Source organism: Camelus bactrianus, chromosome 2 (genome assembly GCF_048773025.1).
Source record: "Camelus bactrianus isolate YW-2024 breed Bactrian camel chromosome 2, ASM4877302v1, whole genome shotgun sequence".
Classification (NCBI taxonomy): domain Eukaryota; kingdom Metazoa; phylum Chordata; class Mammalia; order Artiodactyla; family Camelidae; genus Camelus; species Camelus bactrianus.
The window spans coordinates 82,266,777-82,282,414 of record NC_133540.1 but is presented as its reverse complement, the minus strand read 5'-3'; the positions used below and the strand labels follow the sequence as shown (position 1 = coordinate 82,282,414).

General features: G+C 35.9%; 1 protein-coding gene and 1 non-coding gene across 2 annotated transcripts in view; both read left to right on the top strand.

Annotated features, from left to right (window-relative positions):
- The first annotated feature begins 211 nt into the window (after nt 1-211).
- Nucleotides 212-15,638, top strand: part of LOC105078907 (transmembrane protease serine 11E-like) — a 36,646-nt gene continuing 21,219 nt past the window's right edge. The window contains exons 1-2 of the mRNA XM_045504694.2: nt 212-293; nt 13,877-14,001. Coding sequence (XP_045360650.1) covers nt 286-293; nt 13,877-14,001 — 133 coding nt within the window. The 5' untranslated portion in view covers nt 212-285. The remainder of the gene's footprint in view (nt 294-13,876; nt 14,002-15,638) is intronic.
- Nucleotides 5,127-5,203, top strand: TRNAA-UGC (transfer RNA alanine (anticodon UGC)). The gene has a single exon. It is a non-coding gene; the product is annotated as a tRNA-Ala (tRNA).

Genomic DNA, 15,638 nt, shown 5'->3' with positions numbered 1-15,638 from the left:
CTTTAAAATTATTATAACCTTTAACAGTGCTTAGCGTTTAAGTCCCCACTTCTAGAAAGTGCTTATATTATTCATGTTCTCCCACTCCCCGTAAAATTTGGCTTTGTCTTGCCAGTTACACAGCCCCCATCACACTAGCCGAGACCTGTCGGACTGGTTCTAGTTAGGTCATCAGTGATTTCTTTCTTCACCTCAATCCAGACCACAACGTTGCTGATAGAGCCTGGATATACACACTTGACTGCAGACTTTGGTCTCCACAGGACTGTTCCTTGCTGGGCAGCAATGTATCAGTAAGTTTCCCTTTTCTTTTCCTTCTCCTTGTCTTAAATTAGCTTGTTTAAAATGGCATAAACCATACCAACAAATATGTAGATCTCCAATTTATTGTTTATTTAATATACAAAAATATTTATGATATTTAACCTGTAATTATGTCAAGAAATAGATTTCTCTTCTTTCTATATTAGTGTTCTCTGTCCTCATGTGTCCCACCCCAAAATGTTTTCTATGTACTTTCAGAAGAGTTCAACAACAGATAAAGGCACATTGTGTTTGACAACTGTCTTTTGTTTTGTTTCAAGAAGAACAGAATGTGTTTTTAGCTTGGGTTTTATTTGCCCCAAGTTATAGTATATTATATATACATTATATTGAGAAATACTTTTATTTTTAAAGTTATATATGAGAAAAATATAAATCTGAAACCATGAAGATCAAAATTACTCTTATTTCTGTTAGTAAATATTATAAATTTTAAAAAATTTTCTGTTTTAAAAGAATAAGAAACAATTCAAAAAGACAATATAATTAAAGTATTATAGTTGAATATTTAAAATAAATCCAATGATGTGCCTAGTCACAAAATCAACTTCTCTAACAGGTAAGTCATATGTTTATTGCAGGAATAAATGTACTGACAAGAATGCTTTGAACTGAAATATTAGGAACTTTCTTTTTAAGGCCATTGGCTCAAAACTTGAAAGGTGCATCAGAAATAAGTGGAGAGTTTTCATCAAACAGCATGCTCCTTCTTCTTTAGCCAAATTTCTGATAGCCCCTATCCCACTTCTCCTGTTCTAAGTAAAAATCACTATTTCAGAATGTAAATGTAAGAAGTAATTTGGGTCAGGTAAACATTATTCTTCAGATGCTGTCATTTCCCCCAAACTCTTATTTGATTCTATTGTTTGAATATGAAGAAATCAACACATTAATCTGATAAAAACCCATGCAGCAGAAGGTTAAAGAAAAATTTATCAAGAATCAGTTTATAAGGAAGAGATATGGGAAGAGAATATATTTATCAAATAGATTTATTGTTGATGGGATGTCTGCTAACTACATTGACCAGCAACCACTGACAAGAATTAAAATTAAGCAGGTCAAATTTGTAGACATTAATATCTACACATGTTTACATGGATGAAAGTAAGATGAGTAATATTCAAGTAAAACAAAATGGACAACTTCCATTTTTACTAGGAAGGATAAGCAATATTTCACAATGTGTAATCCATGGACCCCTCCCCTAGATTTATCGGGTACTTATAAAAATAGAGAAGTCCAGTTCTCATCCAAGAAATTCTTATGAATCTCTGGTTGAGGCATGGGAATCGCAACTTTAAAAGTTACACAAAGAAATTCTTACTCAACCTAAAGTTTGAGAAGAACTGATATAGTATAAAGCCATAAAAAAAGTAAAGGAACTTGTAAGACAGAAAGAAAGAAAAGCAGAAATGAAATAGGTCAGCTTTTAAAGAGGTAGCTCTTTGTTTTAACCAAATTGGTATAATTATATCTTAATGGTGCTCTCTCCCAGGTCACCTTTCCCTCCAAGGAAGAAGAGTAGTCATTTATGCAACATAGTGATGATTAAGGAAGAGAGGATAATTTCAGAAGGGATGGGAAACTGAAGGGAGGATACAGACATGATTTGGGTAGTTTGTGTTAGATAGGGAGGGTGGTCTTATTTGGATTAAAAATCTGTTTGTTTATAGAGAAAATCTCAGTGTAAGATTAATCTAGCAACACCTTCCTTTCTGCCCTGAGGTTAGTCATTAGATAGTGATAGTGAAGAGTCACTCTACTGACACTTAGGTGCAGAGTTGCTGTATGATGCTGCTCCATCTGTTTAACACTGCCCCTCACTTCTCCTTCAGCTAAGATCAGTCCTGGTCCATGTAAAACTTTTAGTGAGTTCCCATTGTGTACTAAGTTCTGTGTGGAAGAAAAAGATTTGTTGAGCACCTATTATGTATTAAACATTTTGTAAAATACTGTCTCATATTTTAATTTTGGCAGTACTTTGAGATGCTGTTATTGTGATCACTCCTTTAAAACATGAAATAACTGCAGCTCAAATTGTCTAGACTTAATAAGTGTTGGATCTAGAATCTGACCTTGGCCTTTCTGGCTCTAAAGTCTATGCTCTTTCTACTGTAATACGCTGTCTATCATGTTTGTGAGGCTAAAGAGAGACTCTTTGGAAAGTCTGCACTTCAGCAGTGAAAAGGAAAACATGCACACTGCATATACACACAAGGAGAAAATGTGCATGTCTGTGTAGGCATGCATGTCTACACGACGTACAGGCAAAGAAACAGATCAGTACAGGTTAATATCAAAGAATGCAAGTAGATGTGAAAGGAGGAAGGGTGGTGATAGAGTTTTACTTTCATTACTGGTCTATAGAAACATTTGAAGAATTCACAGGCTGCCCTTATTTAATTTTCTTAAAACTGACTCTGTTCTTAACAAGGTAAGAATATGACTTAACTTTTCTGCACTGTCTCAAAGGTGATCAGTAAGTGAGAGCATAGCACTTCAATTACATTGTCACCATTTTCTAAACGAGATTGCACCATATGCTACTGTGTGAAAATCAAGTTCACCTTAGTGCAGCATTTCCTGGAAGGAATTCATCAGTCTGTAGCGACTATCACTGTCTGGTGGACCTTTGCTATCCTTCATCCTTGTCTGCTTTCCTCGAAAAATGTCACTGCCTCAATACCGCAAGGGAATAAATAGAAACATTCAAGGAAAACAATCAACATCAGGTGCTTACTTGTCAGCACTGAGATTTGAGTCTGCCTGATGCTTTTGTGCTTGAGGGCGGATGTTTTTGTGCTTCATGGCTTTGTCAGGATTAGGATTTAGAAGTACCCCACTAAGAACATCTCAAAGCATACCGCTTTGGACACAGTCTCATTGAAAATGGTGGATGAAAATTATGAAGGACAGACTCATTGTTTCAAGCATAAATTAGTAGGTTTGAAATGAGTGGATTAGAGACTAGGAAAGTTTTAAGAAGTTGAGAAAGACAAAAATGGGCTACAGAGATAGCAGATCATGCCAGAACCTGCAAGCCCAATCTCCCGTGTATGCACGTGGCCTGCGTGGTTGAGCAATTTCTGAGATTTTTAGAAGAGTAGTTCTGAGATGATAGAACAAAGCCTAGGGTAGTCCAAAGTATCACACAGTCATCATTAAATTTTATCTTGCAACCTTTCCTCTGAAAATATCTGATGATACCTCTTTTTGAAGCTGTAAAAGCAGATACAGAAGGATTTAGCACTCTATTTATAGTATTTTTTAAATTGAAGCATAGTCAACTTACAATGTTGTGTTAGTCTCTGGTGTACAGCACAGTGATTCAGTTGTACATACATAACATATATAAATATTCTTTTTTATATTCTTTTTCATTATAGGTTATTGCAAAGCATTGAATATAGTTCCCTGTGCTATACAGTTTATCTATTTTACATATAGTAGTTAGTATCTGCAAATCCCAACTCCCAATTTATCCCTCCCCAAAGCACTCTATTTAAAGTCAAGCTATGAGCCAGTGAAGAGCAATATAATTGCTATCATTTGTTTCACATGTACTGTGTGTCAACTACTGTTCTAAAATATCATGCACATTTACATTTTATGGTTATATTATTATACCCATTTTACAGATGAGGAAACTGAGGCTCAGACAAGTAACTGTGTTGCCCAGAGATGATAAATGGTACAACTGAGAATTAACCCAGGTCCACCTGACTCTAAATCTATACTCTTAACCTCAGTGCTATACTATCCCCACAATACCTTCTTTACCTACCAAGGCAGTGCTACTACTGTGCTGATTTAACTGTCTTATTGTGTTAAAATAAAAGTTACATTTACAAGGAACAATGTTATTATTCACTGAATAGTCATCTAAATAGACCTTGAGGTTGAGAGACAGGAAGCATCTCTGTCTGTGTTCTATAAGTTAAGGGACACAGCAGTCAAAGATTAGGTAATTTGCATGTGGTCACAGGAATGGGTGAGTCACTTAATACTAGAGATTGAATCCGTCCTGCCAGTTCATCTGTGTACTGAGTCCAACGTTGTTAAATATAAGAGGTAAATTAACACAGGTGTCAACCAGACACAGGAAATATTATTATTACTGTTGCTACTATTACCATTTGAATTTGTATAGAAATATATGGACATTTAAAAATTAGTTACTGCACATTAAAAGCTCGTTGGGTCACATTTACAAAAATTCAGAAAGTGTACATATAATAGGAATACATATATATTATATATACACTATATATATACACACACATACACACATAATATGTATATATTCTTTACATGTAATTCCAACATATATTTCTTATTTGGTACCTATTAACAACACTGAGAGGCAGGCAATTTTAATATTACCATGATTTTATAGATAGGGAAATCAAAGATTAGGAAGATCGAAGTCTCCAAATGCCTGAGTAAGTGATTGGCAGACCTGGAGTTTGAACATACATTTTTAACTCCAGTCCTGCACTTTCTAGCAGTGCTGCCTGCTGCCTCCACCACATCATGACCCTCAGAATCACAAGGGCTCCCTTGGTTAAGCAGAGATAACCTTCCTTGCTTTTCAAACAATTAGCTTAATCTTAATCTCTCAATTTTCCTAATACAGAAAATAGCAAAGAAATAAATAATACATCTAAAAGATTTCAAACCAATCTTTCAAAACTTACAACATATTCAAGTCATAATAAAGCACCTGGACATATAATACTGGATTCAGCAGTGAAGCTAAAGTTGGGCTTCATAAGTAGTGTTCTAAAATCCTTGCCCTAGGTGGTAGTGTATAGCTCAGTGGTAGAGTGTGTGCTTTGCATGCATGAGGTCCTGGGTTCAATCCCCAGTACCTCCACTAAAATTAACAAACAAATAAACAAGCCTAATTACCTCTCTCCTAAGAAGTGAAAAAAAAATTTTTTTTAAGATTTAAAAAATAAGTAAATAAAATCCTTGCCCTGAACTATATACTTCATGGTGACCACAGGCTTGACTTACAGATTTTTAGAGCTAGACAGGTCCAAAGATGAGTAGTTTTCCACATTTTCTTTACCACTTGAATCCCTTTTACACATAAGGCCTAGTACAAGCCCCTGTTGCGCGGAGCAGTGTTGTGATGGGTGGAGTGGGTCTAAGGCTTGGGAGCCTCACCTGCTCCATCTTTTCCTTATCCTCTCAGGCACATGAGGCAATCTGAAGCATTTTTCAACCTGCTTTGAAAACAAATTAATGCCTCATTATGAAGAAGGAATAAGGACAAAGCCAACATTTGATGAGCATGTACTGTGTACTTGGCATGATGTCAATTGCAATAAGTGTTATTTCACTGAACACTTAAAAGAATCGTATAGTTGGGTCTTATCATTATCCTAATTTATAGGTGGGGAAATGTAGACTGAGAGAAGGTAACTTGCTCAGAGCCACCTAGCTAATGAGAAGCAGAGCCAGGACTAAACCCAAGTTGTTTTGACGCCAAACAGGTAGATACATGGATGTGAAGTTTAGATAAGTGATCTGGGCTGCCGTTAAAGATTTGGTAGCCATCAGCATATAGATATGTATTAAAGCCATGGGCACTAGTGACTGAAAATATTTAGGTCTTTCGGATAATGCTTTTCTTGTAATTTTATGGTATTAATTTACATAGCAAATTATACCTTATCCTAATATGAATCTGAGCATATTTCACTATGTTCCTATTAAAATGCCAATGTATTTGAGTATAATTAAGGTGAATATTTCACAAATTTGTGTTCAATCCAAAAGTTAAGACTCAATATTTCCATTATATTTTGGGTCAGCAATTGAGGCAGCAAGTTTATTAAGCAAGAAATCTCACTTTCGGAAGAATAATATAAACATTAACAGAATCCACACATTTTCCAGTTGTTCCTCATAGCTAAATAAATTCAGATAGGGTTTTATTATATACAGAAATTTCTAGGTCCTTGTATGGCTTACAAGTGCTTGCCAAGAAAATAGCAGCCAGAGGGTCACCACATGGTCTCAGCACATCTTCCAACTGGCACATTCCAATTTTAAGAGCCATCAGTGACTTCACAAAATACAATTTTATGGGTGTAGGGATTTTAAAACTGGCTTAGGATGCAAGTAATCAAGAAACTTTATGACTTCCTCATATGAAAGTTAGATTATTTCAAATGACTTGCAGTTCCTTAATTCGACTATTCCAAATAGTCTGACATCTAGCCATCAGGAAAATGATGCACTTGAAAAATTATGTTAAAGTTGATTATTTTTAAAAAGCCTGAATTTTAACCATGATAATGTTAAGCATTTTTAGGTTATTTGAGACATGGAACACATGCGTTGGTGGAAATTAAAGAGCAACTAGATCAATTAAAACTAGATCAATTAAAATCATTAAAATGAAAGCACATGCAGTGTCATGTAAGTTGAGGGTTAGGGGATGCTGGAACTTACGTGATGCTGAATATGCTCTCAGAGTTCTCATCTGAGAAACTTAGACTTAAATGGAAGGACATAGTCCTTAAATGAAAATCCTAAGAGTAAGACACAGGCCACTGCTCTTCCAGTTCAGAGTTATTTCCACTCAATAATACCAACTCTCTTAAGAGGCATCTAGACAAACTCAAGAGAAAGGTTGGATAGGAAGGCATCTAATGTTACAAGAAATTTCTGAAAGTCAGTGCTATATATCAGCAGCCTCAAGAGTGTCTCTAGGTCAGGTTTCTCAACCATTGTTCTTCTGGTATACTTCCCATGACATACTCACACTTCCCTATTAATTCTTATTTTTCTTCCACACTTTAAAGTACATACAATTCCCTATGACTAGCTGCAGTGGCCACTCTTGTCAAACTTTCTGTGGGAAACTGTTGCTTTTAAAATTGCTTACGTAGGTCATGCTGACTTATTTCCTGAACTGGAAAGAATTTGAAGAAAATAAAGCAAACATGTTAGTGTAATTAAGGGTTAAAACAGCTCAGTTTATAAGTCTATAAACCCACACCTAATTTACTTAATAATACCTTTAATTTTTTTGCACCCCATCTATGTGTGATTGTAAATTTCTAGAGGTCAGGCAAAGTGCCAACCTGAATCTCAGTCTGTAGTTTCCTGTGATGCACCATATCTGGCAGGGAACTTAATAAAGACCTTGATAAGAACATAGCAGAGATTAGAGACACTCCTTACCACCGAGTTGTCACTGACACATATAATACATGTATCCAACACCGACGATGCACAACTTCCTTTTAAAGTAGGTAGGAGGAAAGATAGTATCACTTCAGTTTTGTGGGTGGTTAAATATAGGAATCATTAAGCTATGGGTTTTGCCTAAATTAACAGTTCGTGGTAGGGTTTTCTGTCATTCCCAATATTTATTAAAAACTTACCTAAGTAATACGGTATTTTTTGTCTATGATTTCAATAATCCTTAGGTACTTTATCATGTTGAAAATGCCACATGGAGCCGTTTCAACAATTAGGGAAGTATTGTCAGATATTTTAAAAAATTATCTTAGAGCTTGGTATGAATAATTCCACACTGCTTCTCCCACATACTGCTTTTACTGATTAGTAATTGATGTCATTTGCCAGTATTGAGGGACAAACAGAGTATTATGAAACTAATTTTTGTTTCTGTGCTAAGAATACTGTGGAGAATATAGTTCATTATATTACATAGTGTCCTTTTTATTAGAATACAAAAGAATTGTATTGCTGCTGAACAACTGCTCAGTTTTTATCTTATGCATGCCATGGAGAATGCACCGGAGGAGGGTTTGTTTGCGTGCTTTATTTTATTTAGTTTTGTTTTTGAGTTGGCTGCTAAAAAGCTACAAATTTTATGTCCTGACTTAAGGAAATATGTAGATGCGAATTAGGATATGTAGTTTTAGTACTATTCCCACTTTATGTTTTCACTTAATGTTTTGCTTTCTCCTTGCATCCCTATATTTAATACCATACATAAATATAACGTAATAATATATAATTTGATAATATAAATATAAATATCCTTATAAGCTACCTTAAACCAGTCTAGAACAAGGTGGAATCTAAATGAAAACATTTATAATAAAAATAATAAGTTTCCCACCATTTGTCTTGGTACTATAAAATAAAATGGAAACAGTTGTCTCCTAATTAGACTACCACCTTGATATAATTGTAACTTCTCTAATAGAAGTATCCACAGTTACCACTGTTAAGGAACGCACAGGTCATTCAGTTCAAGGGCCTGGCTGACGCTGTTAGACACTTTGTAGATGTTTTTGTGTGGGAGTGGACAAGACAGAAATACATGGTTCATAATTTTACATGAGTAATTTGTATTTCTTTTTAAAAAGGCACTGAAAACATGATCCATTCACACATATTCAAAACTTTAGTTCCACCTTGAATATTTTTATAGTCTTATTCTAGAAAGTGTAAGAAAGAGTAAAGATCTCACCAGTGCCAGCTTGTGAGTCTTCCACAAAGGAAAAAGCATCTGGAGTATTTGCGTGGCTAGGACAAGCAGGCACAGTCTATGAGCTAAAGAAATAAGCTAGTGCTGAACACATAATAAAAACTGAATAAATATTTATTAATTGATATTTTAAAATGTAAGCATTGACTTAGCAATGTCATAAGGTACTATGCTGTTATTTCATTGTGGTATCTTTCTTTATGCTTCTGTTTGGATATTGTAGTTATATACAGATATTCAATGACCCCAAATAATGTCTCCTGAAATTAATGACCCTTTATTTTCATTTGTCACTTTCTGTACTATGATATCACTTCACAGCAGATAGATCAAATCAGTTGGAAAATCATGTATTTTAAACATGGGTGAAATAGAAATATTAACTACAACGCTTGATCATTATATAAAGTGTTTTATGGAAATAAGGCTTTACTTAAATGGTGATTATTCTTCCCAGTGTCTGACCTATCTTTTCTTATGGGTAATATCCCAGGTTCTTTTCTAAGGCTAAGGCAGAACAGAAGTGCTTTGAGAGAGACTGAAACCCATACTGTGGTACTGACAAATGGTCCATTCAGTTTGGTTTAGTTAATTTCAGTTCCCTCTGGAAACAAATCTTGAGTGTACAGTCAGAGAATACAGAGATACAGTAAGTCTCAGACACCATCCCTAAGGAGCTCAAAATGCATATTCTAATGAGATACTCGAGGTGAACAAAACTTCCTGAGGCAGAGGGGACTTTTTGAACTGGCTCTTAAATATACTCTGATTTTTACAATTCAAGCAAAGAACAGACTAAGTTACTCCACATAGGAGGCAGCAGGAGCAAAGTCAAAGGGCTTTGGGGAAGAGCGGATTGCCAAGCAAACTGAGGCCAACTTGGGTTTCAAGTCTTCTCAGTCATTGGCTCCCTCACCTCCAGAAAGACCGCTTACTGTACTGGAGAATAATTCAGAGACTGAGGAGGCAGGAGAGAAACCTGTTATCAAGCTGCAGGACAAGTTTCAGTCAGGATTTCTAGAACAAGGTTGGTGGCAATGGGATTGGAGATGGACTACATTAGATTTGCCCTGTGAGTGAGACTAGAAAACGAAAAGATTATTATAACTTCCTAACACAATTAGCACTGGCTTGTAAGTAGGTATTTGTTCTGGTAAACTTTTCTTTGAAGAGCGTTGAGCCTTGACTTGTAGGCTACTGCTCACATCAGCTTTCAGTAAACTATGGCCCAAGGGACAAATCTGGCCCACCACCTGTTTTTATAAATTAATTGAGCTAAGACTGATTTTTATACTTTGTAAATGGTTGAAACAAATCAAAAGAAGAAAAATATTTTATGACAAGTGAAACTTATACAAAATGTCAATTTCAGTGTACACAAATTCAGTTTTTTTTGGAACACAGCCCTGCTCATTTCTGAGTGTACTATCTGCAGCTGTTTGGTGCTACACAGAGCTGAGTATGGTAGCTGCAGCATGGAATGTATGGTCCAGAAAACTGAAAATAGTTACTATCTTGACCTTCACAGAAACGTTTGCTGACCTCCGGCTGAAATGGATGACAATAATGAAATAGTTGATAGTAATGGAATTACCAGCTTTATTGATATTGTGTACATGCTCATTCAGAACAGCTCAGCCAGACTGAGCTGGGGAAACAGAACTAAACATCAGTGCTGATGTTTACATTACAGAGAATGGGCAACGAGTTGGAGATGCGCTATTAATCAGTGCATGGCAGTGGTGTCAGGTAGGCATTTGTTCCGGTAAACTTTTCTTTGAAGCACTGTGAGCCTTGACAACGGTTCTCCAGTGCTTATCAGAAGGTTTGTTTGTGTTAGTACCTTTTCTCCCCCTCACTTTTTTGTTGTTGTTGCTGCTGCTGCTTTTCTTTTTTAGTACTATTCTAAAAACAGCGCATTAAGAGGTGATCAGGATAATGCAATTCTGGACTTGTCTTCTGGCAATTTGGGGCTGACAAAAATATACCCATATTTTAACTGCTATATTCACTGTCTAATCACACATGTCCTCAAATTGAAAAGAAAATTCACAAAAAGAAAGAAATTTGATACCAGTGAAGCTACTAGAATTCATCCAGTCTGTCTGAAGTTTCAGCCATGAGGAGGTTCAGATAAGTTTCAAAAGGCCCCAATCATGACTGGGCAAGGGTTTATGTGCAGGAGGGGGTTAGTGACATCAGTGTCTGTTGATATATAAAAAGGGTTTATTTCTCCATTTTAATAATTTTTTGAGCACACTTCTATTACATTTAATTTGGAGCAATTTAATACTGAATCACTTGCTGAGACAGCAACAAAAAAACTAACAAGAAACAGGTCAAATAAGTTTGAAAAGCAATGTCATATAGACTAGGAAGAAAGAGATCATGTTTCAGATGACAAATACTGCAGTAACGTGGTCATTACCTTTATTATTAATAATTAAAATAATAATGATAATAATAATAATCCTTACTATTTGTACAATGATTTTCTACCTGGGAGCGCAAAGCAATAAAATACTTTATCATTTTTATCTCTATAGAGCTAAGAAGGGTCTGGGATTCTTATCCTTGCTTTTCATATGGAGAAAGTAAGAGAGAGAATTCAATCTGCTAGTACCATACTATACAATAAATAAGTTGGTGGCCAGAGTCAGAAACATACTCTCTTGATAATTTATTCAAAGTGTTTTTAATGGATTGTCTTTTCCTTTATTCCATGCTATTGGTCTTATCTTCTTCAAAGCCACCAAAGACAGAGCACCACTAAAATCATTATGAAAGGTGGGAGACAGGAAAGGAAGACAGCAGTACCTTGGCGAAGATAGTGATAGGAGCTCCATGAAAGGACATGCATAATCCTCCTTGTTATTTCTCTCCTCTCTCTCTCATTTAATTCAAAAGCCTTGTTGAAAAAAATCCACCAGAACACACACAAAAAAATCCAGCAAAACACAAAAAGTATACAAATTAAAGTGTCTCCTGTTATTCTGCTTCTTACTGCTAATATTTTTGTGTCTTTCTATATATTTTGCTATGCACACACATATGTAGTTTTATTATTTGCAACAAGTGCAACATAGAATGCATATTATTCTGCAACGTTTTTTTCACTAAAATGCATCTTTTACCTTTTGCATGTTAATACATGTAGCTCCACCTCATCAATTTAATGGCTGCACTGTTTTAATTTTGTCTTGATTAAAAATTATGGTAGAACAAAAAGAACTTCTGTTTTATATGTCACAATTCTACATAGCAATCATGTGCTTTTGACTATTAGATCATGTTTCCTATAATTACAAATTCATATTCTTCATCTGGCATGTACTGACATTAGTTGAGAGGCCCTCCCTCCCCATATTCCTCCAAAGTTTTGCTTATGTCTGCTATAGGCATATCCTTTCTTCTCCAACAAGTGAATAATAAGCATTCAGGAATGAAGAAATAGGAATCAACTTATAGTCTTCTTAGACATGTTTGCACATAAAAAATGTACAGAAGATAAGGGGAGAAGTCTTTTTATATTACAGTAATTCTAGGAACAGGTGTTTGGAATCCCACTCAAGGGAGAACTAGAGATGAAAGAGATTGGGGAGAAGAAGATGAAGTTTCCTTGGCTACAGCCCCATGGGAAAATCTCAGGAATAAGGGAGCAAAAAAAAAAAAAAAAAAAAAAAAAAGGAATAAGGGAGGAGACCAAGTAGAATCCTTGGAGTCTTCCACTACATCCCAGTGACTTCAGCAGGGGCAGGGGCAGGTGCAGGGGCATGTAGCGATGACTCGGTTGACTTCTGCAATAGTTCCCACAGAACAGGACATTGAGGCAGAGCCAGGATGTGATGATGGTGGGCCAGGGACCAGAGTGATAATCCCATTTTCTGGTCCTACAACACCAGGAAACAGAGTCTCCTTGATTTCTGTAAGCAAAAATTATTCATTGCAAAATGCTTCACAGTTTTCCAAGAGGTTTTCACATTCATGATCTCATTCTGGATTCCACAGTCAACAACGCACTTTAGACAGAACTGGTAGCCTGTCCCTTATTGACAGATGGAGGAACATAGTTCAGAGTCTAAATAATTTGTCCAAGCTGGTAAGGAAAGAGCTGGATTCAGAATTCTCTTTATTCTGATTCCATCTCCAGTTCTCCCCAGGATAATATTACCCTTTCCCCCAGTTCTCATGTACAAGATAGTACTGTTAAGAATATATGCCATTGATTTAGCCAGCATGATAAATACCTCAAGAAATTTAAAATAACAGCATCGTACTTAACCAACTTGGCCAACTGTTGACTTATTTCATTTTCTTGAAGAGGGTTTGCTTAATAATTATTACAACCAAAGGGAACAGCAACTTTGCTAATCAATCAAAAACAAGGTTGATCAGCATTTTTTTAGTAACATTTATTTCTGAAAGCAGAACCAATGGGAGAGGTTGAAGAAGAGAGTTCCTGCAGCATTGTTGAAGTTTAGCTCTCTCAGGTTCTTAGAAGATATCTCAGGTTATCACTTGCATGTAGTCTTTAAGTTTGTTTGAAAATAAATCAGAAAACTAGAAGGAAAATAGAATTAGAAACCCTGCCTGGAACAGCTGGTATGGTTCAAGCTGTAATACATATCATAGGCCATTTAAGATTCTAGGGTGAAAGCAGACTTGAAACATTTTTGTAGCTCCTGCAGTGCCTAACTCAGTATCTTGCACACGATCAGCTCAGTAAATCATAGCTAACATAGCGCTTTCTACATGCTAGGTACTGTTGGAGGCACTTTACATATAGTAAGTCATTTAATCCTTGCAACAATCCTATGAGATAGGTATTATCTTCATTTTATGAACGAGGAAACTGATGCATAGAGAAGTCAAATTACTTGCCTAAAGTCAAGCGACCAGAGCCAGAAATGGCCTCAGAAGCCCTGATTAGGCTGTGTTCTAAAACCAAACAGTCCTCTTCCACCTAACTGAGTGTCCCACATTCATTCCCCAGGAATATCTGCTTTACCTAAGGAGCAGATGCAGTGTGCACTGTAACATAATCCATCTATTTGCTTTCTTTCTCAGGCTGTCAGTGGTGAAGGTCAGGAGGAGAGCTTATTTGGAGCCCTGGATTATTGTCCTCATCATCTTTCTCTCCCTAATTGTCCTGACAGTGTGCACTGGACTCACTTTTGATTATGCGAGATACAGTAAGTAGCGGCTGCCCTGGCAGACTGCAATTTACCTCAGATATTTCCTGATGTACATTCCTGTTTTGATTTGTTTCAAGCTTATTCATTCATTTCTGTAACTCATTTGCATAGCTAGTGCAAAGAATTCTTTACCTGCCTTGTCAATCGTTTAATCTTCATAAACCAAGGAGGAGTCTTTCTTCCATCTTTGATGAACCAATGCCTCCTGCTGGGAATAGCAGGCTAGTATTTATATTCCATAATAAGCAATAATCAAGCCTTAATTAAGGGAAGACCACAGGAAAGCTAGAGTTCAATGTTTTGTGTTATTGGAGGTCATAAGGCAATCACCTTGATTTAAAATAATAACTACAACTCACTGAAAATCCTGATAGCCCAATAAATTGTACAATCAGAGATCATAGAGAAGTAGGCCCTATACTGTACTAGTAAGCTGGAAAAAGGCTCAAAGTGATATATTGTTGAATAAATGCCTACTTCTGTTATTTTAAAATCATCTTGTGTTATATTGCAAGTGATTAAAGAGGATGAGATATGCTGAGAAGGTTAATTATAAAGAGGTTCAGACTGTGGTAATCGGGTACCTCCCTGCTAGATGAACTGTGAACACTGCTATGTCATTAGAAAAGTCCCCGGGGTACTTCAGAACTATTCTTCCAGGCATAACAACCCTTCTGAAGTTTCCTGCTAGTTGCCTCGGGTTTTAATGAGTTGACTCCACTTTGACCTATTGGTTTAATATCTCCCTTAGAGACTAGATAATGCTTTGATGTTCAAGATCCTCTAAGTAAAAAACCTAATCACTTGATTCTAATTTAATTGGGAATGTATAGGAAGTTGTTTTCCTATAAAGAGAAATGGCAATTGTAAATTGGTTATCTTCTTCTGCTAGCAGACATAAATCCAATCTTAATTTCCTAAATAAGGTAGATTATTTCTGGGTAGTTTAAAGAAAAAAATATTCAAAAGTCATTTTTTTTCCTGGTAGAATTTGCCCACACGTAGGTCTTTGAATTTGGAGTATGTGCATTTTGGTCATTTCTCTGGTACGTGTTTTTAATATAAAAAGAATAGCTAAAATAACTTCACAATTCTATAGTTCTGTTCTGGATATACTAAGTCCCATTATGTTATAAGCATCATTATTCATCTCCATGGATGCCTAGAACTATGTTTTATGCACTTCTGTATATCTGGAACTAGCAGGATCCTGGCACATATTAGATACTTAATATTTATTGAATATTGAGTGATAAAAATGAATGAATCTGACACAACATTGTAAACTGACTATACCTAAATTTTAAAAAAGTTTTAATGAAATGAACGAATCACACCTATGATACTTGCTTGGGGCATATTTCGGTTTGTCTGATTTCTAGTATGGCAAAGGGGGTCTCATGGCCTCAGTAAGAGGAAATGTTCTTTACTACTTCTCATTTGTCTCTTCCCAATGCTTACAAATCTTCCTCATATGCATACAATAAAAATCTGGTTAGATTTTTCTAGTAAACTGTTCCTGTATATCCTATTGTTGGGATAATTAGCTGAATAATATGAACATACAAACTTCCACTGTCCACACAGCACACCTGAATAAATAGCAATTGTTCTGATATGTGTTACTGTCATAT